This window comes from Chanodichthys erythropterus, chromosome 10 (genome assembly GCF_024489055.1).
Source record: "Chanodichthys erythropterus isolate Z2021 chromosome 10, ASM2448905v1, whole genome shotgun sequence".
Taxonomy (NCBI): domain Eukaryota; kingdom Metazoa; phylum Chordata; class Actinopteri; order Cypriniformes; family Xenocyprididae; genus Chanodichthys; species Chanodichthys erythropterus.
The window spans coordinates 24675619-24702413 of record NC_090230.1 but is presented as its reverse complement, the minus strand read 5'-3'; the positions used below and the strand labels follow the sequence as shown (position 1 = coordinate 24702413).

The following is a 26795-nucleotide window of genomic DNA, read 5'->3' as shown; positions in this document are numbered from 1 at the left end:
TGTAAAATCTACTATCATGAGTGTTTGTGCATGTCCTATGAATTTGCAGGATTCCCACACCTGTCGACAAATTATTTTACTATGTTTTTTTTTGTTCTGGACCACTAAAAATGATTTCAAAGATTGCACATGATATTTTTCGAGCTGAATCTAAATTGGAATGATTGTATTCCAGCGTTGTTTTGTTAAATAAGAGGGCGTTTAAAAACTGAAAACTTTATGCGCTTTGGCTGGCATTTTAGCGGCCTGAAAATGCAAACTTTTGAAGTTTTTGAAAATTATACAATCTCCAAGTAAACTACAAAAATGCAAATTTGTGAAAACGGTGACATCATGTGTATCTTTACAAAATGACATCGCCATCTACTGGCCTGGCAGCAGAATACAGTGTTTTTAGTCATTTTCACAGATCTGTGTTGTTTTATCAACATTGTCGTCTGTAAAAGAAAAACTTTTCTGTTTTCATGTAAAAGTACCCTAAAACTACAACTATTAAAAATATTTTTTTATAAAAGAACTATGAAAAAAAATTATAGTACACAACAAATTATTAAAACAAAGTAGAAATGGAAAATATAAATAAAAACCAATAAAAATCACTAAAGTACACAAGAAAATGAAAACTGAAAACATAAATACAAAAACAGTTATATTCACCATACCATATCGTTCTCAATTGAGTTTGCTTCAGAACATACAGTAGATATTATTTTGGACAACTTTGTGTGATGATAAACTCACTTCCCCTAGTTGAGAACTACTGTACTATATAAATGTAAAAATTAAATTCAAGCCTTGAAATCACACTTTTAGTTCTCTAACATTTCTAGGTCGACTGATAATTTTATATATTATATTTATTTCATTAAATCTACCCTAATCATCAATGGAAGGTGAAAAACTCACCTAATCGAAAAGCATCTCATTACAGGACAAAAGGCCCAGCTTTCATTTTAATAACCTCATTTGGTTTCCAAAAATAAAAAAGCCAAATGAAAAACAGCACAGGAAACAAATTACATCAGTAACCAAAACAAACAACGAAAAAAAGAAAAGCAACTATATGGAAACTCAAGTGCATCTGACCATTAAAATCTGAAGACAATGTTCTTCCCTGACTTCAGTAAAACGCGAAGCGCGGAGAAGAAACGTCTTCACAGCTCCCGAAACAAGGAAACGAGGGAATGCAGATATGACTAATTTAATCATTTTCTCTTTCACAAGCTTCTTATAGTGGCCATATTGTCATTACTGTCCCGTCATCACTGGAATAACATCCCAAACTCTGTCATCGAGTCTCAAGAAGTCCCACAACAGGATGGTTTTGTTGGTGTTTTTTTGTTTTTGGTGTTGGAGTGAGGTACAGGGATGAGAAATAGTCCCGTTGCGATATTTCTGGGACAGTTCTTTGTGCATAAGACCACATGGAGGGAGTGTCACCAGTCGCTGTGGTTCTGGCTCCAGGATTTGGAGCCAAAATGGCCGTTGGTGCCATTTTCTCCTCGCGGTGAAACCAAATGGCGGCGAGCAGCAGTTTTGAGTCGCTCTTTGGAGGTTGTTTCAGTTTCTTCCTCCGAGCTGCTCTCAATGTCGCTGCGGTCGTCTTTGGACACCTGGAATGAGATTTGGGTTATTAGCTGTGGCTCTTTTAAGCATTTGAATGTAGTGTGCACTTGTAAATATAATTTGATCATCTTGTACAGACCAATCAAATGGTGGGTTTTCAATTAAAGAACCTTTCTGGGCTCAATACAATGGACGGAAAATGTTGGCGATCGTCCTCAAGGGGGCGCTTGGGAGCTTTACAAATCCTCAAAATTTGTACTCAAATTTGAATGTTTTCTTACTGGACAAAGTAAGTCCAAAACATTCCTTTAACCACTTGATATTCTTCAGGTATTATAAAAGACTACTGTATTCTGGTTGGTTTGTAGATTGTGCGCCAAAAAATGGCTCTGAATTTGGTATTTTCCATTAATTTGGTGGTATTTTTTGACTGCGGAGGTCACATTTTGTTCAAAATCATTTAGCCTTTTCTAAAGACATCCATGATTAACTGCATTCATATAGCAAGTGCCATAAAAGTTTTGTACCATTCGGATAATGCCAAAACAATTTTTTGTCTAAAATGCACTCAAAAATATTTAGGCCTAAATTTTAAATGTTTTCGAATTGCATATAAAATCTACACACCTTTGGATTACATGATTTTAACATTAAACAAACTAATAAACATAATGTGACGCATATTTGTCAGACCTACATGAATGAAATGGGTATGATTTCTGTGGTTTAAAAAAATAAATAAATAAATAATGGCATAGTTTATTAATTATTTGCATTCATTTGATTTTACTTAAACATTCAACATGCTTAGAATCAGCATAAATCTGTGCAAAAACAGTTTTGGTTAAATGGCTGATTTAAAACAAGCAATATTCAATTAGTGAAAATGTATGAAAAATAAATGTATAAACCTGGTTATTGTGCATTTAAAACACATTTAGTGTATTAGTAGAACTATTACCTGCTTCATTTATGTGTAACTGACAAACATGCATCACATTAAGTTTATTAGATTACGCTAAACCTTCATAATCCAGAATGCACGAAAATTTTATGTGCAACTCAAATGCATAAATCTTATTTGAGTGTGACCGAAGGGTTAAAACACATAGTCTGGGATACTAAAACAAGTAAAGAAGCAAACTTACAGCTGAAGAAGATATAGAGAGCGAAAGACTCTAAAGAGAGTGAGTTTAGCGGAAAGAGAGAAAGGGTTCTATCAGGACAGAAGCAGAAAGACAGGAACAGCCTTCCAGCCAGTGAGAGAAGGAAAAGACAAACCAGTTCTGCAGGAGAGAAAGATAAAAAGGAGGAAACGCGTGTAACTACATGAAATCATCTGAACGAGTGGCTCAGAAGGAGCTAATAGGGACAGAGGGTTTTTCTGCGGACCTTTCCTCTCATGATGGCTTTGAAGGCGATGCGAGCGATGAGGTAGGACCAGATGATGTGCAGCACCTGCAGCACCAGCAGCAAGATGTTGAAGAGCCACCAGGACGGGTACGGCCCGATGATGTCCCAGCTCTCAAAGAGTGTCGTGTTCAGGATCCTGCAACATCAGAAACGCACAGAAAACATGCCAATAAGGGCATGACAGCAGAGCTGTTTACTCTCAGCTAACAAAAATGGGGGAAATTCTTTTGAACTCTCAACAACATAATCATTTTACCATTATTTGTAAATAAATTGAACAAAATATCCATAGTAAACTCTTACTATTTCGTAGAGCTGCAAGATTCTGGATAAATTGAGAATCATTTTTTTGTTTCAAATAGAGATCACGATTCTCCCACGATTCTGAACAGACAACTAAACAAAATAACATGCAATTTACTAGACGTTCTGACAAAATGTTAATTACTGCAGTCTATTTCAAATGTTTAATTAATTTCAATGAATTATTTTGGGGGAAAAAAAATCGGTTTGAATGAATGATTCAATGACTGGCTCGTAAATCCTTCACTTGTTTCATGACTGGATGAATCAGTGTTTCTGAATGAATCTTCTGAATGAATGATTCCATGACTCGCTCGTAAAACATTCACTTGTTTCATGACTGGATGAATCAGTGTTTCTGAATGAATCTTCTGAATGAATGATTCAATGACTCACTCGTGCATACTTCACTTGTTTCATGACAGGATGAATCAGCATGTTTGAACAAATCTCTTGAATGAATGATTCAATGACTCGCTCGTAAATCCTTCACTTGTTTCATTAATGGATGAATCAGTATTTCTGAATGAATCTTCTGAATGAATGATTCAATGACTCACTCGTGCATACTTCACTTGTTTCATGACAGGATGAATCAGCATGTTTGAACAAATCTCTTGAATGAATGATTCAATGACTCGCTCGTAAATCCTTCACTTGTTTCATTAATGGATGAATCAGTATTTCTGAATGAATCTTCTGAATGAATGATTCAATGACTCACTCGTGCATACTTCACTTGTTTCATGACAGGATGAATCAGCATGTTTGAACAAATCTCTTGAATGAATGATTCAATGACTCGCTCGTAAATCCTTCACTTGTTTCATTAAGGGATGAATCAGTATTTCTGAATGAATCTTCTGAATGAATGATTCAATGACTCACTTGTACCTACTTCACTTGTTTCATGACTGGATAATCAGCATGTTTGAACAAATCTTTTGAATGAATGATTCAATGACAAATACATTTTTAATAGTCACTTGTCGCCACCTACTGTTGTAACAATGTAATCGATACAATCATTATTTGAAGCACCAAGTTAGTTTCAAAAGATGATTTGCTCTATTTTGATCTCTACCATAGACATCAGTGTTTATATCTGAACTATAAACTTTTATCCTAGTACTTTGGTGTTAATATGAATATTTCTAACACAGTAATAACAATACTGTGATGTTGAAAAGATTGTTTGTGAAGCTGTTTCATACCTACACATGACAACGGCTCTCTCTGGCTCAGCGCCGACACAGATTTGACTGCTCTGGTGTGATTTTGTTTAATCATCACAGGCGAATCGTTGTCATTTAGGAATGAGATCGCGTAGGTGTTTGAATCGAGATCACAATCTTTTAATGATTAATCTTTTAAACTATTAAAATGAATATTTACTATACATCATGAAAAGAGTGTACTTAACATTGACAAGGTGTACTACAAACATCGGTCATTATATTTTTAGATTTTTATAAAATTAAATGTTTTAATCCCAGCTGCAAACTAATGCAATACCACAAAAACATTCTTGAATAAAGCGCCATTTCCATCCCATAAAATCATCGCTTCCTGGAAAACAAGCTCAAAGTATCAGTGGTAAAAACGGAAGTTGATGCTTGTTTTTTCCCCTAATAATGGACTTGCGTCTCAGAGCATGCAGAAGAAACAATAACAATCGCTGTCATGATCTCTTGCGTTCGGATCAATGTTTGGGAACACAATCGTGTTAAACAGCTGTTCGATGATATTATACATCAAATCAGTTTGATGACAGACTTTAGCTCTGGCGTCTCAGAATGAAGAAAACGAGGCTGTGAAGTGACTGGTTCGCTGGTTATTCCAGTTAACCAATCACATCCTCTGTTGAGGCAAAGTCATGTGAGGTTTTGTTGCGCATTGAGTGATTTATTCAGTAAATGTGTCGGATACAAAACAAAAGATCTTCTTCAATAGAGCACTTTTTTTTCATTTGATGCACATCTTGGTGTTTTCATCCGCTGTTTTTTATGCGATATCCCAAAATTTGTTTGTTAAGACTTACATTTTTAATAATTATTAATAATATGAATACCAAAATACTTAGTGTTAGTTCACCCAAAAATGAAATTTCTGACATTAATTACTTTGAATTGAACCGTTGTCATATGTAGTGAACTCAGTGCAGGCTTCCTTGTTTACATCCGAATGCAGGCTAATTATTGGCTGAAGCTGAACATGTGAGCAGCACGATGCATGCATGTGATTCTGACACAGGATCCAGCCAATAATGGGCCTGCATTCAGATGTAAACAAGGAAGCCTGCACTGAGTTCACTACGTATGACAACGGTTCAAACTGAATAAAGTCAATATTTTTGTTTTGTTTTTGCGCACAAAAAGTATTTTTGTCCCTTCATAAAATTAAGGTTGAACCACTGCGGTCACATGGACTATTTTAACAATGTCTTTAGTACTTTTCTGGACGTCAAAAGGTGCAATGACGTTGCTGCTTATGTGTGGATCAGATACCCTCGGATTTCATCAAAAATATCTTAATTTGTGTTCTGAAGATGAACGAAGGTCTTATGGCTGTGGAACGACATGAGAGTGAGTAATTAATGACAGAAATTTAATTTTTGGGTTAATTAACCCTTTAATATTATTAATTTTAATTACGTAGTAGTATGTAATAAATATTTAGTACCATACAAAGTAACTTATAACACTATAAAAAAATATATTTAAAACAACAACAGCATACAATAGTAATTTCTACACGTGATCTCAATCAGACAGCAGCTCGTCATGTCCGACTGATTCAGTGTCGTGTCTGCAGTGGAGGTCAGTCCATCTGGATCTGTCATCGTGACACCAGAACCCAGACACTGAATCCAGCCGCTTGGGTTTCAACTCTCTGCAGGAGACTATCAGCGGCGGCCTAACAAGCATTCGAGCTCAAAGCCAGTTAATTGGCTTATTAAATGAGCGTGTGCACAAACACACACACATATGCGTGCACTCACTCAACTCACTGACGTGCACACACTTACACACACACACGCTCGCTCGCACACAGACGATATGATACTGACCAGAAGGGGTAAATGATCAATCTTGTCCAGAAGAAGAGTATCCCGAACACCACAAACAAGAAGTCACATAAACGCTGGTATTTGGCGTAGTTTGCCAACTTTGCAGCCTACAAAGTGAAAAACAAAACACAAATATTCATAAAAAGGAAAAACAAAACAAAACATTGAGATAGAATTATGCATCAGTGCTCATTTAAATACAATTTAATGCAGATCTGAACAAAAAAATTATAATTATTAATAAATGTATTAATATTAATACATATTATAATATATAATAAAAAATCTTTTACATCCATGTTATTATAAGGAAGAGGATTACGGCTAAGCAATAATAAAAAAATAAAACCATCTCGAGATTAAAGTTGTTAAATTACGAGAAAAAAGTCGTTAAATTACGAGAATAAATTTGTTAATTTAATGACTTTATTCTCAACATTTTATCTCGACTTTTTTCTTGAAATGTAACGATTTTTTTTCTCGTAATTTAACAAGTTTATTCTCAACATTTTATCTCGACTTTTTTCTCGAAATGTAACGATTTTTTTTTCTCGTAATTTAACAAGTTTATTCTCAACATTTTATCTCGACTTTTTTTTCTCGAAATTTAATGAGTTTATTCTCGAGATGGTTTTATTTTTTTATTATTGCTTGGCCCTAATCCTCTTCCATATTATTAAGTAAACATTGTTAATTAAAATAAAAATATAAAAAAAAAATCTTGAAATTAAATAAAGTAACTAAAATAAAATTAAATATGAAAAACCTATTTTTTTTGGCAACATTTCTAATTTTAGTTTATTTTAAGTACTAAAACTACTAAAACAAAAAAAAATAAAAACTGTATAGACAAGAACTAATTTAAAAAAATACAACAAATGAAAATTGAACAATAAAATAAAAACTTTTTCAAGATATTAATAAATACTATATTAGTCATCAACTCTAATCAAAATGCTATTGCAATAATAATAATAATATAGTTGGTTATACACAAACACACAGATGTAAAATACATTATCCCCTAATATATAAATTTTATATTATATATATATATATATATATATATATATATATATATATATATATATATAGTGGGATAATGTATTTTATCCTGTATATAATTATACATTTTTTTTAAAAAGGCTACTCACACAGCATCACTGAATAAAAATAATAGACATTTTACATTAAGATGTAGTTAAAATAAATTATTTATGCTGCACTGGAACAAAGGTAATGCAAGTAATTCTGCACAAAATGACACATCATCCCTCAGTAACATGCTGGTTCATAAACATATAATAAAGAATAACTGTTGTTACGTTTAATCTCGTGGAGCAGAACTGCAGGTGTTCTTACCTCCAACAGGAAGTCAGAGGAGTCGTGAACACACATGACCAGACTTCCCACACGCAACATGTTATTTACATACGAGAAACTGATCAGGCTGATTGTAGCCAGATGATGAATGAACATAATGAGGAAATCCTGCAGATACACAAGAAATATGTTAAACGCAGTAATACTTACCTGGGCGTAATACGGAAATATTATGCAAATTAAATACTAAAGCACAAGAATGTTTTTAACAAAATTCTTCTTCTTCTTTCAGCCTGTCAGGTTCCCTGTGTAAACAGAAGCTGAATTCTCCAGATTTGTCAAATAAAGAGGAACAATATCTCTGTTATGATTGCTCTGTGACGACTCACTGTAACTATTACACAAATCTCTCACCACATCACAGATCGCGCCGCAGGCTTCATCTTAAACAAATGCATGAGCCACACCCTGAAGATGGTCACCAGAGTCAAACTCGCATTATTTGTCTTTACGAGTGACAATGGTGAGACTGACAGAACAACAACAGACGCGTGCATCCGACAGCTGTTGAGTTCACTCATTCTGACGAGTTTAGCACCCTTTACCTCTCTAATACACTGAACTTGTTCATATCTATGTCACAAGACAAAACTGCTGCCGCGAGACTGTTATGTTGAGTATGTAAAACAACAGTATGTGACCTTATCAAGTCAACATCACATTTGAAATGAGGTAGGAAATTGAGAAGGGAGAGAAGTAAATGAAATAATAGGATTAAAACACAATAGTTCGCTTTTCAGTCGCAAACACTGACCTTTCTTTTGATGTCTGTGAACTGTGAGAACATGAGTGACCAGTAGAAGGACAGTTCTGTTACATAATAATAATACAGGCCTGAGGTCAGCACCTATGGACACACACACACACACACACACACACACACACACACACACACACACACACACACACAGATTATAGAGCAGAAACTTCATACGAAGAAACTGTTAATTTTTTTTGCAGTGTAAAATTTATTTTATGCCTACCAAGCACATTTACTACTTAAATCCTCATTATAAATTAAAAATAAAGCAATAAAATAAAATGGCAATTTATATTATGACTTCCATACACATTTACTCCCTAAATCCTTATTATAAATAAAGTAAAATATAAAATAAAATAAAATAAAATAAAATAAAATAAAATAAAATAAAATAAAATAAAATAAAATAAAATAAAATAAAATAAAATAAAATAAAATAAAATGGAGTGAATATCTATTTAGGCTCTTTTTTTTTTTTTTTTTTTTGCAGAGTGAAATTTCTTTTATGACTTCAACGCACATTTACTCCTTAAATCCTCATTATAAATAAAGTAAAAAAAAAAATAAATAAAATAAAATAAAATAAAATAAAATGGAGTGAATATCTATTTAGGCCTTTTTTTTTTTTTTTGCAGTGTGAAATTTCTTTTATGACTTCCACGCACATTTACTCTTTAAATCCTCATTATAAATAAAGTAAAAAAATAAATAATAAAAAATAAATAAAATAAAATAAAATAAAGTGAATATCTATTTAGGCCTTTTTTTTTGCAGTGTGAAATTTCTTTTATGACTTCAACGCACATTTACTCCTTAAATCCTCATTATAAATAAAGTAAAAAAAAATAAATAATAATAATAAAATAAAATAAAATAAAATAAAATAAAATAAAATAAAATAAAATTAAAATAAAATAAAATAAAATAAAATGGAGTGAATATCTATTAAGGCCTTTTTTTTTTGCAGTGTGAAATTTCTTTTATGACTTCAACGCACATTTACTCCTTAAATCCTCATTATAAATAAAGTAAAATAATAATAATAATAATAATAATAAAATAAAATAAAATGGAGTGAATATCTATTTAGGCCTTTTTTTTTTTTGCAGTGTGAAATTTCTTTTATGACTTCCACGCACATTTACTCCTTAAGTCCTCATTATAAATAAAGTAAAAAAATAAAAATAAAATAAAATAAAATAAATATCTATTTAGGCTCTTTTTTTTCAGTGTGAAATTTCTTGTATGACTTCAACACACATTTACTCCTTAAATCCTCATTATAAATAAAGTAAAATATAAAATAAAAATCATTGTAGGATCTTTATTTTATTTTTTGCAATGTGAAATTTCTTTCATGACCACCATTTCCTCATTATTATATATATTATTTTGCATTCTTCATTGTGATTCTCATTAAATGATATGAAGGCATTTATGTAATAATTATTATACAGCAATGCAATCATTTATATTCTTAATTATAGATAATGAATAATGAAATAATTAATAATGAATTTATAATGAATTTAATTAAATCAAAATTTGCATGAAAAATACTGCCAATACTTTTAAATATATTAATATAATAAACAATTTAAATAATATATTATTACATTGGGGTCAACAATTATTTATGCAAAACAAAATAAAATGTATGTAAAACAATAAATTTGTTGCTTTTGTTGTTGAACAAGCACATTCTTCACAGGTTTCATGATATTTCTTTTATATACTCTTATATTGTTGATGGTTCACACAATTTAAACTGGCAAAAGATTCCAGAAAATGTCAATATTCACCGTCAAGATTCATTTGAACCCACATTAGAAATCTGACATCACTTTAAGCATTACCTGATAGGGGTAGTTGTACCAGCATTGTCTCGTATCCCACATCCAGGGAGACTATGACACACACACACACACACACACACACACACAGATAATTTAAAGAAAATTAATATAAATGGCCCAAAAATGTGATGTATGTATATAATTCTACACCTCTCAGTTAAATAACACAATACTAAAACACCCCATAAGCACTCACAGACCTGTAGAGCTGTAACTCACCTGCCACAGGAAATGGATCCCGTAAGTAAATATATACAGATAGAATGTAAACCTCCACCTGCAGAGAAATCAGAGCGGCAGTCAGATGAAGCAGGCGTGGAAAACAAATCACAGTTACTCAAACACACACACACACAGAAGGAAACAGTGCATTGCAATCAAAAAAGAAACATTAAAAGCATTTGTTTTTTAAAAAATCCAATCAATCTGATCAGGTGTGATAGAGAAACGTGGTGATTTGTGGGCGAGAATGTGGGCGGATCTTTTGTTTGCCAACAAATGCATTTGATATTGCTAAATCAGAAAATACAACATACGACCGTTTACAAAATATGCGCATACGGTGACAAACGTGTAAAAACCTCAACCTGTTCTTTTAACATAATTTCCACATGGCCAATCTAGAGCACTTCCACTTTGGTCTGGTGAAACTATGAGACTGAGTGTCCATTAGTTCACAACCAGCTCCAAGATGAATTTTTAGCTTGTGCATGGTATACTTGAAGCATGGTGTGGTGCAAATATTGCTGATGAATTCCTCATGTGAGCGTGTAAAATCTTCACAATGGAGGTTTTGAGTGGCTATGAGTTAATGTACAAGCATGCATGTGCGCTAGCAGAAAAGAAAACCTACATGCTCTCGCAAAACTTGGTTCTTGTGCTAGGTTTGTCCTGGTTCCGCCGGTGCCGGAACCATCGCTGGACCTTCCGCACATCCCAGTCCAGCTGTTTAGACAGACCTTCTAAATGTCGTGAGTCCGGGGACTGGAAGAAACAGAGAAAAAGAGTTAAAAGAGTGCAGAAGTGTCATTTCCATCATATCTCAGATTATTCTTCAGTCTTTTGTGGAAGTGATGCTGGCGGAAATTAGGTTTTAAGCATTTTTTTTCGAACAAAATGGCTGCTTTTGAATTGCTAAGTTTAATTTCATAGCTAGAGTTTTATTTATTTATCCCAAATACATGCAATTGAATAATATTCTTACACTTTTTGCACAAAATTACAACTTGACTGGAAATGACTTATGAGTAAAACTTTTGTTCTCAATTGATATTTACCTTAAACTAACTTTATTTTCTTTACACATTTCATGCATTATATCTCAAGACACTTTTATCTACTTGGTAAACATGCATACCAACCTTTAATAATACTTTATAAGGTAAAGACATTTTTTATGTAGAAAATACACAATTTATGTAAATATTTATGTAAATCAAACAATACATGTCTTTAATTTATTTTAGTTTTAAATTGAAATAAACAATATGTTTATTATAGTTTTTTACATATAGTCTGTGTCTGAGACAAAAGTCAATAAATTCATTATAATCAACTCCTGTAATCCGGAGACATCCACAGACCTCATCCATACTTGCGAGTTCAAGCATTTTCTAAAAGTTGCTCATCCGCACAGAAACGCCTGAAAACATTAAATCACCTTCCTGTGCATGCGTAAAACATACTAAAAGCTCACGAGATGATGCAGAAAGAGGAGATAGAGAGGAGCTATTCTTCTGGCACGATCATTTTATTAGTATAATATTAGTATAACATCAGGTTTAAAAAGCAAATGTCATCATATTTTGCCACACAGGACAGCAAATGTGAGTAAACTCAATGTCATCTTTGCAGGAATGTAATATGAGTATTCTACAAAGGAGCTTTTATCTTGAGCAACACTGTTAATGTAAATAGCAGGCACAACACTGCCAGTATAAACATGCGTCACAGTTTTCAAAAACCACCGCACTACATTATGAAAAAGGCGTTTTCAAATGTATCAATTTTGGAGAGAGTTTTCAAAAAGCTCCATTTCCTTGGCAAAAACGCTGTCTCAGAGTGGAGGGAAGGAAAAAGCGGAGTGAAAAAGATGCGTTTTCAATCGTGGACAAGGCCATGAATTGACAAAAAATTAAAATTATCCCATGATTTCCTCACTCTCAAGCCATCCTAGATGGCTACCTTCTTTCAGACGAATACAATTGGAGATATATTACAAATATTTTTGCTGGAGGAGTTGAAATTTTCATTCATTGCACTGTACCTGAAAAATACCTGAAACGCTTTTAAATAGTGATAAATAATACTCTTAGCAAGTAGTCGGAAGGCCATAACACGTAAATGGTTGCGGGTTGATCCTCCAACAAGAGATCAGTGGATGAAAACTGTAAACGAAATATATTGTATGGAGATACTTACATTTTCTGTTAGACTTAACTTGGAGAAATGTATTAAGTATTGGCATAAATGGATTGTGTACACAGACCATTGAGTATAGGTGAGATATTGCACGCCAAAGAGTGCATGGAAGTTGTATTGTCTTGACTTTGTAATGCCTATGATGACCCCTTGTTCTTTGTTTCCAATTAAAAAAAAAGTAAAAAAAATGCATTTATCCATCATAAATATAATCCATACAGCTCCAGGGGGTTAATAAAGGCCTTCTGAAGCAAAGTGATGTGTTTATGTTTCAAAAATATCCATATTTAAAACTTATAACAACTAGCTTTCTGCAGATGGCAGTATGCATCGATTTGCGGCAGAAGAGTAACCTCTGACCTGACGCATGACGCGATGAAGCGCAGAACACAACACTGGTCACAAATTAGAAGACTAAAACGATTATTTTTTTTTTGAAATAAGAAAAGAAAGCTTGAGTTTGGTCATCACATCATGGGTTACTCATTTGGCGCAAGTCGAATTACGCAGTATGCGTACAGTCATCCACCGGAAGTTAGTTATTTTAGTTTATAAAGTTTCAAATATGGATATTTTTCTTGCAAAATCCCATTGCTTCACTTCAGAAGGCCTTCATTAACCCACTGGAGCCATATGGATTATTTTTTATAATGGATAGATGCATTTATTTTGGGATTCAAAATACGCCCCCCATTCACAATCATTAAAAATCTTGGAAGAGCCAGGATATTTTTTTAATATAACTCTGATTGCGTTCATCTGAGAGAAGATAGTCTTATACATCTAGGATGGCTTGAGGGTGAGTAAATCATGGGATAATTTTTTGGTATTAAGTTCATAAGTACATGAAAATCCCTGAATTTGAAGACCTACAGAATAACCAGTAAAATGACAAATCCAGAACGAACCCACATATTGACAGCTTTTTTTACGCTGGCCAAATAAATGATCAGATAAGATCTACACCCATAACAAAACGCCTCAGCTCCACAGCTGATAAGCAAGATTTACAGCGGTCCAACAAAATGGGTCATTGAAGTCATTGGTTATTGTAAAGATAAATGTTACAACATTACACCCAATAGAGTCTGTAGTCTATTCATCTGTCTGGTAATGCTAAACCTGCTCGAGGTGTATCTATGCACGTTTTCTCGGCTAAAGTTGAAGCGCTGCGTGATGACATTGCTTTGATGGTCTCATAAAACACAGCAGAGGAGCAGCAGGTTCATAAGAGAGAAAAACCAGGAATTAGAGACTGGATAAATGTTTATGATTAAAACACATTTTATCATATTGCTATTGTCTTCTTTTATAAGTGTTAGGAGTTTGCTTCAGGTTGAACACATCTTTCAGCTTTGGTAAATCACTGTAATGCGAGTCTTATCACCTTATTTTCCATTACACAAAAGAATACCTTTGTGATAGATGTAAACACTTTCTCCAGGACGGCGTTGGGCTGAGCTCTCCGACTCAACTCCGTCTGGATCTGAAGGAAGGAGGCACATGGACCAGCGATAAACCTGCAGGAGGAGATAAACAGGTCCTATCTATCAGGACAGAACTCAAATGATTTACATTTCCTACTCATCTAGATTCAACTTATGTGAAGTGTTTCACATTAAACAGATTTTATTTTGATCTACTTTTCTTCTTGCCAAACCCACATTGACATTTAAAGCAAATGAACATAATTAAACAACATTTGACCACGTATTTTTCAGAAAACAGTTCTAATACACTCTTGTACAGGTTAATGTACATTACGAGGCAATTAGCAGTGCTATTGACATTTTTTATTGCTCATACTTAGTTTAGTGATGTGATAACCTTCTAACACTACAGTATTAATCTTCAGTGTGTTACTCATCCTTTACCGTTTGTATTACAAACATGAGTGATTCCTCATACCGTTGAGTAGATGTGCTAACAATGGATGTACAACTTTCACTAGTTTGAAAAACACACATCAAAATCATCCAAAAACTTAGAGTTAAAAGGGGACAGGATCCTCCTTGAATTCTCAGGTGAGATTTCTGACCTATAACTCAACATTTAGTAATTTAGCCAGTCGGCTCTGAAACACATTGTCTTCGTCAGCAGCATTTCTGAAGCAGCAGAACAAGACGTTCATTTGACTCATGCAAAACCCGGCTACATTCCTAAAACTCCAACAAATGCAAAGCAAATCATTCTGACTCACTGATTAATGAACGCCAGCAGCTGCTTACAAAACTTAAGGACGGGAACATCTATGACTGTGGCACTTCAGATTCGTTTAGATCTATAAACAAGTAACCCCGTGAAAACTGACAGTGGATAAAGGAAATTGATTTGCATTGGGTTTATCTCACACTATGACAAAATCAAGTAAGAATCGAATACATTCATGTCTGTTTAAAGCTGTAAAGAAATTAAGGTTTAAAGGCTTTTCATTAAAAAGCTCAGTCAAGTTTCTAAGAAACTTGGCTAAATAAAAAGATGTTTCATGTCTGTGGTGCAACTAAAATCATGTGTTTTAGCCATTTATAGTTTGATTTCTTTTAAAATGGTAAACACTTGTGTTTTCAAAACAGTGTGATATAACTACACTGATTCAACCAATGATGTGAGTTTTGAGTAGGAAGATTTGTTTGTCTGACCAATGGCAGACAGAGAAAGTATTCAGGGAAACCTGTTTGAAAACAAAAACGAAAACTTTTTTGCCAAAAATAGTGTTAAAAAAATAAAAATTACCAATAGAGCTTCTGCAGTTCAATTCTTTTAATCTGCTTTAAACTACATGAAAGATTTAATTAGCTGATTAATTAATTAATTAATTAGCTTCATATACTTTTAGACAAAAACGTTCACTTGCAAATATAAGCTTTAGTACCTTTTTTAAGTTTTAGCGAAAATGTATAGAGGCAAATATTGCCGTTTACTACTACTTATTTTTAATTTGGTGAAATTTCCAGTAGTAGGGCCCTATAATTAATAATTGCGGAATCCATTCATAAAAACGGAATTTACTATATAACGCGGAATGTCATGGAATTTATCAAATTTTTGATGAATTAATAAAAAGCAGGTCAGTACACTTAAATTAAATCGTGATTATAGACTAGTGTCTGTGAATATTAAACCGCAAAAAGAAAAATGAATCCTGCATGCCTGTGTGACTCTGAAATGAATGATGCGGAAGCGCAGTTTCATTTACTTCACACCACCTCACACACAATCGCGCAGGCGCACACACACTGAAGCACATGCGACGCTCGCGGTGTTTTCGTCCTCTGTCGCCACACTATATGAACGCACAAATTCATCTCCAGAGCTGCTCTGAAAGTGACTTCATCAGCATTTAAATGCTTCGTTTGAGAAAACTACCGTCATAAACACAGAGAAACTAAAGCTCTAGGCAAACCATCAAAATAAAAGTTCGATTTAACTTGACAGAAACATTAGGCCACTGTTGTACAGTAGAATTTAGATAAATTAATTTAACAATAAATTATTAAAATATATTTCTAAACAATAATCTCAATGTTTCTTCCATGTTTTAATTTTAACACTAAGCTCTGTTGTGCAGCACATTGTTTGACAAAAAAAGTTTAATTTCATGATTAAAAGATAAATTAAATGGCAAGCGTTCATTTGATTGCCAGGAAAATTTAAATACACAACAGAACTTCTGAAAAAAAAAAAAAATCATAAAAATATATTTTTTTAATAAATAAATATTGTTGTTTTTAAGAATTCAATTAATTAGACATGATTTTTGATTATTAAAATTGAATAAAACCATTAAAATGGAATCAATTTAATTTGGTAAAAATAAAATTTGAGGGGAAAGAATAAAACGTTTATCATATCATCATTTTTTTTTTTTTTGTTAAACTTATTAAATTGTTGGTAAATTGGACAAGATTCATTATTTCCATTAATTAGACATGCTTTTTGATTACTAAAATTTAATTTAACCATTAAAATGGAGTCAAAAAATAAATAAAACGGAAAAAACGGAATCTAGAAAAATTAAAACGGAATTTGGGAAAAATTCAACGGATTTCATAGGACCCTACAATAGGCTAAATTAAATTAAATGTAGTTTCACACTATTGTATATCGAAACTTGTTTCCACTACTAAATAACATAAAAAGGTAATTGCAAATTTTTATCTCACAATTCTGACTTTTCTTTGCGCAATTGCAAGTTATAGTCAGAATTGCGAGACATAAAGTAAGAATTGTATGATATATTTTTTTTTTGCAATTGCGAGTTTAACACAATTCTGACTTTTTTTTTTTATAATTGTGAGATATAAACTCTTAATTGCGAGTTACAAAGTCAGAATTGCATGATATAAACTTGCAATTGCGTCTTATTATGTCAGTCACTCAATTCCCTTTTTAATTTTTATTTCATGGTGGAAACAAGCTTCCAAATTGTAAATGTTAAAAACGTTGTAGTTCATTTAATAAAAAAAAAAAAAAGTGGAAAACATGAATTTTACTTTTTACATTTAACATTTTGAATCTACTTCGCAACAAAGGCTTGTACTAAAACATAAATACAGAAATATAGGCAAAAGACAAAATAAATAAATAATTCAAATGCACTGCTGAAAAACATTGTCTCTCATGCCAAATATTTAAACAAAACTGTTCATGATACCAAAAAACATCAGTTAATTGCGTTCAAAGTTCTTAATATAAAAACTCCTTCCACGTCTCTCAACCAATAAAATCAGAGCAATGAGCAGCTTAATAAACACACCGCTCCGTAATGAACCTATATACTCAATGGCCGTTGCAGCAATGTGTTGACAATGGTTGTTTTGAGCAGTTCATTAACCCAGAATTGGCACACGCCGGTGAACTACGTCTCCAGGCCTGTTAAACTGTGCCGGCAGCCCACAAACACTGCATACTAAACTGTGAAATCTGACACTCACCAAAAAAAGCAAACTTTACCAATATGTTTTAATTAAAACAAGGAGAAAAGACATTTTAAGCGTCTCATTGCAGAAGTGCACCAGAATTAGTATTGCTGGCTTGCACAAGTCTAAGATGCAAACCATGTTGTGTAAACAGTGACATTCCCTGTCTGACACATTCGCAATATTCCCTTTATGACGACAGGGTCAAAGTGACAGTTGGGTCCGAACTAAATATTAGCTTGCTGACAGGAGCTGTGCTTTGGACAATGCTGAAATCTCAGCTAGTTCAACCAGTCAAGCAACAATACAATCTCGGCAGACGTCGGCACTGCCAGCCTCAGCAAAAAATCTCATTCATTAAAAGCTAGTAGCCGGACTTGACCCGTCGTGTCACGTGTCCGTCTGTGTTGTGTTTCAGAGTGGGCTGCACTGGTGGGCCGTCTGAAGACACAAACGATCGGCTCCAAGAGAACAGAGGCATTTTCCTACTTTGAGACAATAGAAAGCCTTGTCACCGCACACACGTGATCTTTTGTTGGGTAAATAAAGCCGGATATTTGCACACAACTATCAGTTTAAACTGTAAAAAATTGTGTTTTTCCTCAGTATTTGTCCTGTTTACTACACACATTTACTTGAGATGGAGTTTACTGAGTACTTAAACTAAGAAAAAATCTCTCAGTATTACCTTTTAATGAAGTATATTTGAATTTTTACTTGTTTTTTTTAAAAAAAATTCTCACTTATTTTGCCTTTCAAGTAAATGCATCTTGATTTAAGAATGTTTTTGTGTACTGGAAAACAAGAACATCACTTTTTGAAGTGTATACTTCTTTCTATGGACTTTGAAAGGGAAGTGTAGTATTTCTATTCTGTTTGAATGAAAAGTTATCAGATAAGGTTTTGAAGACTTTCTGAAACAAACAACGAAGACCCAAAAATTGACCATTAACAAAGAACAGCATTAAAACTTGGGTTCAGTGTAAAGCAGAAGGAAGTGTGGCATCTGTAACAGCTTTCAGGGTCGTAAACTAAATGCTCGATTCCTGCAGGTTACATCACTGCCGTCACACACGTCATTTCTGGCACAGATTTTGCTGATGTTGTCATAGTAGGGATTCTGAACTGTTCAAGTTTTGGCTGTTGTGTTTCGGCACTGCATGCAACCTCGCCATGCCAGGATAGAGGGGCTAATGATGTGTGGCATTTTCTCACTAACTCGATTTGCGTCTCTGATAAGTGAAACTTGACCTGACTGTGTCCTGAGCGGAGCGGAGGCTTATTCGGTGTGCCAGGCTAACATGACACCAAAAAAGGGACTATGGATAACTAAATGGCCAATAAAACTCTTTCCGCAGGTGTCACAGACGAGGCTAAAGATAGTCCTAGACTAAAATGCATGTTTGAGCTGTTTTAACTGAAAGCAACTTGCAGTGACATATCTTAAAATACATCAGTGTCATTGTTTTGTCTCAAAGTCTTTTTTTCTTTTCCAAAGGCATGTTTATGAAAGCTACTTAAAGGAATAGTTCACACAAAAAGGATCTCATATTTACTCACCTTCAAGCCATCCTAGCCATCTTCTTTTCATATTTAAATATATCTTTGCTCTTCCAAGCTTGATAATGGGAGTGAATGGGAAAATTGCAAAAAAATTGCATCCATCCATCATAAAAGTAATCCAAACAGCTCCAGGGGGTTAATAAAGGCCTTCTGAAGTGAAGCGATGGGTTTGTGTAAGAAAAATATCCATATTTAAAACTTCATTAACTAAAAAAAAGCTGGGTTAAAAACAACCCAAGTTGGGTTGAAAAATGGACAAACCCAGCAATTGGGTTGTTTTGACCCTGCGGTTGGGTTAAATGTTTGCCCAACCTGCTGTGTAGTTTGATTTAACTCAGCTATTGTTTAAACATTACTGTATTGCTTGCTTAAAATGAACCAGAAATATTGTGGAAATTAACATTTATTAATATTTTTAATTAATTAACATTTATTAAAAAAAATAATAAATAATAATTAAACAACTAACATTTAATAAATTGCTTATTAAATAAATGTTCACCTTTTGATTATTATTGTTTCCTCTAGTAATATTGTGTCTGATTTTTGGGTTCATTTTAAGCCAGCCATATAGTAATTTTTAAACAATAGTTGGTTTAAAACAACCCAATCACTGGGTTTGTCCATTTTCAACTCAACTTGGGTTATTTTTAACCCAACATTTTTTAAAGTGTATATTAACTAGCTTAATAACTAGATATGCATCAATTTGAGTTGGAAGAGTGACCTCTGACCCAACACATGATGTAACGACGAACGCAGGAGTGCAGAGGACAGAGCAAAACAAAACACCGGTCACTAATCTGAAGTCTAAAACTTCATTTTTTTAAAAAAGAAATGTTGGAGGATTTTGATATAAGAAAAGAGGAGCTTAAGTTTGTTTCACAGCGCTATTTGTTTGAACCGTGAGAGGCGACTTAAGCTTACGATACTCCTACATCCTGCGTCTCTTGAGCCGCAAGTCGATTTGAGCAGTAGCTAGTTATTTGAATTTATAAGTTTTAAATATGGATATTTTTCTTACAAAAACCTATCACTTCACTTCAGAAGGCCTTTATTACCCCCCTGGAGCTGTATGGACTACTTTTATGATGGATGGATGCACTTTTTTTTGGCTTCAAAATTGATATTTTTTAAAAATATATCTCCGATATATTTATACACCTCTCCGAGTCATATACACCTAGGATGGCTTGAGGGTGAGTAAATCATGGGATCATTTTCATTTTTGGATGAACTATCCCTTTAAATGTCCTAATTGAACTAAGGACTAATCCTGGCTTAATCTAATCCCTGTCTGTGAAACCTTTGATAGCCCAACATTAACTTAAAGGTCCCGTTTTTCGTGTTTTTTTTTTAAGCTTTGATTGTGTTTATAGTGTGCAATATAACATGTGTTCATGTTTCGCGTGTAAAAAAACACAGTATTTTTCACATAATTTACTTATCTGTATACCGCTATTTCCACTGTCATAAAAACGGGCTGATGACTTCCTTGTTCTATGAAGTCCCTCCTTCAGAAATACGTAACGAGTTCTGATTGTGCCAGCGGTTCCTGTGTTGTGATTCGACAGCAGTTTAGCGCATCTTGCCCGGAAAGGTCACGCCTCTTACCATAACGTGGAGATGCACGCGCTCAGTGTTATTGTAAACATGTCTTTAGTTTTACCCTATCAATTTGAGCCGGAATCAGACCCAGTGATTGGACTGCGGGCTGAAAATAACAGCGTTTCAACGACAAACACACTCTACAAACGCAACTCTTGTGTATTCCTGTGGGCGGAGGTTAGTCAAAAAACTGTTTTAGTGACGTCATTAAAGAAGGAAGTAGAGGGATGTAGTCCAAACTGGCCGTTCGATGTAGGCGACTTCTGTTAAATAAAATATCTCGCTTGGCATTGAACTTTGAGCTTTAAAGTTTTACAGATTTTATTTATACTCTAACAACAACATTACACACTAACTAAAGTTTGAAACATGGGATCACGAAGAACGGGACCTTTAAATAAAACAATTAACAAAATCCTGATAATCACATTCACAAGCATTCACTGTTAAATTCTTAATAAGCTAAAGTTATGAATAATATTCACTGACAACGTTTAGATTTAATTAAAATTCTTTAATCTTTACTTAATATAATGCAGCAGAAAACAAAATTTGGGTACAAATACAATTTTGATTCTTTACAAAATGAGTGAATGCACTTTGGAATGATTCAGTTTATGAACAGTTTTTAAATAAATTATGTGATGCATTTTGGAAATCAGACATTTGATTGCTATTAAGTTCAAGAATCAAGAATTGTGAGGTATTTACATGCATCAACTTCAATTCATTTCTAAATTGCATCAGTAAAGTGCATCAGTAAATTAAAATTTGATCACAACTGGATTTTATTACAATTTACTAAATAGATTCCCAAAAGATGACACACTGACACAATATTTGACTCAGGAAAACCCACAGTTCCACAGTTGTCTGCAGGAGAACTAGCATTAACTATTCAGTGATAGACTGAACTCTAGAGGAGAGGATCCTGGAAACGGCTGATGACACATTTCCAGAACCTAAACCTCTTGAGCAACCGCCTCTGAATGCCAACGTCACTCCCGAGGAGTCATTATGATCTGATGTTATCGGCACGACAGTTGAACACATTCCTTTGAGAGAATGAGCCCAAACAAGAGTTGCGTGAATAAGACCTTGTGCAAGTGTGTGAGCGAGCGAGTGTGTGAGCGAGCGAGTGTGTGTGTGTGTGTGTGTGTGAGTGTGTGAGTGTGTGAGTAATCATTCTGGTGCGAATGAAGGTTGAGTGAATGTCCTCAGGGAATATAGAAACACAAAAAGCATTTGAAATTGAGCCAATAGCACACTTAACTTGAATGTTGAATTTTTTCTGAAAATCTGGGGCCAAGGACAGCTTTCTAAAATATAATATTTTGTATAAATAAGTAATAAAAAAGCACCACTGGGACATAAATACTCATAGCTGAAAATACAATCACACAGGTCTCAGGTTTAGATGGTAACATCAACACTATCTGTGGTCTGCAGTCACGGCTGATGAATAAATGAAGAGAGAGAGAGCGACTGCTGATGTCATCCTGACCGACTGCATGCGGACGTCCTGATGAAACAAGACCAACCCCCTCTAGACCAACTAGGCTAATTGGCCTCTTCAGGGGCTCGGTTGGACCCGAGACATGAGGACATAGTGAAACATGACAGGGGTGTGTGCCTGACAACGCTCAACAAAAGAGGTCCAATTCACCGAGAGCCAATGTAGTATGTTCATGCATGACACTGAAAGACTGCGGTCTGCTTCACAAACCATGAAGCGGCACATCAACTGATACTGATGTGCCGTGATGGACAGGAACATTCACAAACAATGTGAATGTTCCCTTCTGGATTCTCAAGAATTGCCAGTCCACAAAACTAAGCTTTAGGTTTCCCTGAAGGTAAGTATAACTACTGAACAATTGAGCCCCTAAAGGGACATGATGGTGGAAAAAATATGAGATAGGAGGAAAAACATTTGCGTTCCTCTGAGAATGTTTGCAAAACCTTTATGTTCCCCCGAGAAACTTTGCGTTCACTCACAAAACCTTTGCGCTCCCAAGAGAAACTTTGCGTTAAAGGGATAGTTCACCCATTCACTCACCCTTTGGTTGTTCCAAACCTGTATAAATTGCTTTGTTCTGTTGAACACAAAGGAAGATATTTTGAAGAATGTGGTAAACTGAAGAGTTTTGGGGCACCATTGACTTCCATAGTTTTTTTTTTCTCCTACTATGGAAGTCAGTGGTGCCTTAAAGTGGCCTGGTTACAAACCAAATCAAAATATCTTCCTTTGTGTTCAACAGAACAAATTTACACAGGTTTGGAACAACTTGAGGGTGAGTAAATGATGACAGAATTTAACTATCCCTTTAACTCACAAAATCTTTGCGTTCCCCCGAGAAACTTTGCGTTCCCCCGAGAAACTTTGCGTTCCCCCGAGAAACTTTGCGTTCCCCCGAGAAACTTTGCGTTCCCCCGAGAAACTTTGCGTTCCCCCGAGAAACTTTGCGTTCCCCCGAGAAACTTTGCGTTCCCTCGAGAAACTTCCCCCAAAAAAACATTTTGCGAACAAATGCAAAACATTTGCCAGAGAACATAGAGACATTGATATACAATTTTTCACCCCATCGCCTATTTTTTTTTTTTCAATCACCATATTGATATCTACAGAGCTCATATAGGGGCTCTGTAGATATCAATCCAAAAAAAATAAAAAATTCTGTTACTTATAAATGCTAAATATAATAACATAAAAACTATTTATTTAATCTAGATGCCAAAGCAACATTTCTCACTTTCATTTAGTTTAACTTGATGTTTTTAAATAACTAAATTAACTGATTAATTCATTCATTGAAATAAAATGATTAAAAACCATATTAAAAAAATAACAAAAACAGAATTAAACTTTAAAATTTCGAAACTAATTCAAAATAGTAATAAAATTTGCAGTAATAGCATCTCAATGATACTAAAAATCACATGGCTACATGGTAAACCTTATAACCTTAAAAGACAAAGACACCCAAACAGAGCAAAAGTGGACCCAAAGCAAATGTATCATGGAAATAAGTCACTTTATATACTTCAATCTTATTGTTAAAAACAATATTACAGAGATATTTCAAAGTATCACAGTTATAAGAAGAAACCAACCACACTTGGGCCGATGCCCTGCATCTGAGCTAGTTCTGAGGACTAGTTTCGCTTGCTATTTTTTGTAATTGCCACAAACCATGAGCGAAACTTGCCAAAAGTACATTTTAAACGGTTTGATCAGAACCGGTGTGACCGGCATTCAAAGCCACCAAATACTTCTACATCAACTGGATTGTTAAGAAAATAAACTCCTGAAGAAGTTTCTCCTAACAGGTTCCTCAAGATCTTCATACTTGTCATACTCCGCAACAAACCCTAAAAATCTGAGTTTCTTTTAGAAGTAATACCTTGTTGTTCCATTCAAATACCATGAAACATGAAAACAGAGTAATATCCTAAACAGTACCATCTAACGCCACAGTAAGCATATCAGACTCACTTTTTCTCATGCACATTGGGTTTTAGATGTCAAACGAGATCCCACCCACCGAACATTCAGCTCTGGAATGTTTCTGCAGTCTATTCTTAGTCCTAAATCTAAAATATTAGTTCAAGACGCTGAACGCGCTTCCTGCAAAAACCCAACAGCTGATAGAGCGATGGTGGATCTTACATAACAAAATCATGTTATGACACCTGGAGTTTGGTTTGACTTGTGGTGAAAATTAGAAGCATGTTTATTAAAGGAGTGGTTCACCCGAAAATTATGATTTTGTCATCTTTTACTCATACTCAAACTGATAAAGCAGTCCATATGAGTAGTGCACTCTTCTAGAAGCATTATGATAGAATAGTTTAATGAAAAAACAGAAATTTAAAGGATTAGTTCAGTTTTAAATAAACTTTTCCTGATAATTTACTCACCCCCAATGTCATCCAAGATGTCTTTCTTTCGTAAGTCGAAAAGAAATGAAGGTTTTTGATGAAAACATTCCAGGATTTTTCTCCATATAGTGGATTTCAATGGACTCCAGACAGTTGAAGGTCAAAGTTTCAGTGCAGCTTCAAAGAGCTTTAAACAATACCAGATGAGGAATAAGAGTCTTAACTAGTGAAACGATTGATTTTCAAAAAAAAAACCCCAAAAAAACAACTGTATATGCTTTATAAACACAAAATATCGCCTTGCACATGCTTCTGCTTTCCATATTCTTCAAAACGCTTACGCTGCATGTCCTACGCCTTCCCTATTCTACTTACGGAACAAACGCGGCGCCAGTTTTTTTTTTTCTGTAAGTAGAATAGGGAAGGCGTAGGACATACAGCATAAGCGTTTTGAAGAATACGGAAAGCGGAAGCATGTGCAAGGCGATATTTTGTGTTAATAAAGCATATACAGTTGTATTATTTTTTTTTTTTAATGAGCGATGGTTTCTACTTGGGTAAAGTTGGTTTTATATTCGCACATTCGGACTTCTGATAAATTCAGACTTTCCAATAAATGTGCAATAAATTAATGTTTGCGAATTTTAAGCAGCGACATGATATTGACAACCAACGATTGTCAACTTACAACATTTTTCACAGTCGATCAAAATAGGCAAGTATTGTTTTAATGGCATATTTACTTGTGAATGTCCACTGAATGTCCAATGTAGTGTGATTAACAAGCTATTGAATATGGATGTCCGAATGTGCGAATATAAAACCCACTTTACCCAAGTATGGTTTCTCTATATAAGACTCTTATTCCTCGTCTGGTATCGTTTGAAGCTGCACTGAAACTGTAATTTTGACCTTCAACCGTTTGGAGTCCATTGAAGTCCACTATATGGAGAATAATCCTGGAATGTTTTCATTTTTCACTTAGCAGTCACTTAACTTTTTTTCAGAGCTTGGCAAAGCGAGTCCCCATTCACTTTCATTGTATTGAAAAGAGTAGCACGAACTTTGTAACAAAGCTCTCCTGTCGTGTTCCACATATGAATGAACATCAGAAGGTTTGCAGGAAACATGGGTGAGTAAATGATGACATAAAAAGTAGTTGATTTTTGAGTGCACTATCCCTTTAAAACCAAGCTTTCCCACAGTGAGACGCACTCATATGTCACTAGTACCATTGAACTTCGCTAGAATTCAAATCATGCTTAAGACATGACACTTTACTGTTCATGGACCACATGCTAAATCAAAGGTGTTGTATTCATTTGATTTACCATTCATTTCTGTCAGATATTATAGACTCAAACACTCCAGCTCAACAAGGAAGCTCGTCTCACGAGTGGGCTTGTAAAAGTAGGGCTGAAATAAGACACATAAAAGACTTTGAAGCAATGAACAATACATGAAATCCTCTTTTCCCGAGTCTAGGCCTTAATCTGGTCAGCTGACAGATGCATCTGGCTAGGAGTTCATGACCAGGAGGCTTGAAATTTCTCTCATGTTCAACCAGCCTAAATGGACTTCCCAAAACAACTCATTTTAAAAGTTAAGACACGTGCATGCATAACCAAGCATGTGATGCGAGTTTAAAAGACTGAAATTGATATATCAGCTAAGTTTAAGCTATTTTCCTGATGATCAAATGAATGCCAAACACTCAAAAAGCCTTCCATCAGTCACAAATCATACCTCTCGAAAAGGATCCGTACTGCGAAGATCCCTAAGGCCAGCGGCAGCGCGGAGAACAAGTGGCCGGCTTTCGGGTACTCCACCCCGGGCGCGGGGTCGGCTAGATCCGCCCAAGTGACATTGTGCGGAAGCCAGAAGCGCTCGTTCCAGAACCAGGCTGAGAGCGCAGCCATGTTAGAGGAAAAACTAAAGATCCAGGGAGAGGAGAGGACGTATAGAAAGAAAGTATGCGGGTGAGAAACGATTCACCGCCCCCTTTCTCCCTCTCTCTCTCTTCCTCTAGTGTGTGTGGTTGAGTGTGG

The 26795-nt window shown here is 34.6% G+C and overlaps 1 protein-coding gene across 2 annotated transcripts; it reads right to left on the bottom strand.

The window, feature by feature from the left end:
• Positions 1-580: 580 nt before the first annotated feature.
• cers5 (ceramide synthase 5) lies at positions 581-26795 on the bottom strand. Of its 2 annotated transcripts, XM_067396671.1 has the most exons (11): positions 26494-26795; positions 14190-14295; positions 11208-11338; positions 10574-10631; positions 10355-10405; positions 8490-8582; positions 7715-7843; positions 6353-6459; positions 2959-3115; positions 2715-2852; positions 1474-1613 (listed from the first exon to the last, which is right to left on the bottom strand). In XM_067396671.1, exons 1-10 carry the CDS (start codon positions 26664-26666, stop codon positions 2760-2762), a joined length of 1098 nt encoding a protein of 365 aa, XP_067252772.1. In that variant the 5' UTR covers positions 26667-26795; the 3' UTR covers positions 1474-1613; positions 2715-2759. The 2 variants fall into 2 exon arrangements, with proteins under 2 accessions (XP_067252771.1, XP_067252772.1); XM_067396670.1 differs by lacking the exon at positions 2715-2852 and having other exon boundaries at positions 581-1613; positions 26494-26793.

Bases quoted from the DNA above. Each gene is read 5' to 3' on its own strand.
- cers5 (XM_067396670.1), bottom strand. From the start codon at position 26,666: ATGGCTGCGCTCTCAGCCTGGTTCTGGAACGAGCGCTTCTGGCTTCCG. The intron at 11,339-14,189 runs GTATTCTTTTGT...TGTTTCTTCCAG, and splicing joins TGTTTACATCTATCACAAAG to TCCCCGGACTCACGACATTT. The intron at 10,406-10,573 runs GTGAGTTACAGC...TGTGTGTCATAG, and splicing joins GGATCCATTTCCTGTGGCAG to TCTCCCTGGATGTGGGATAC.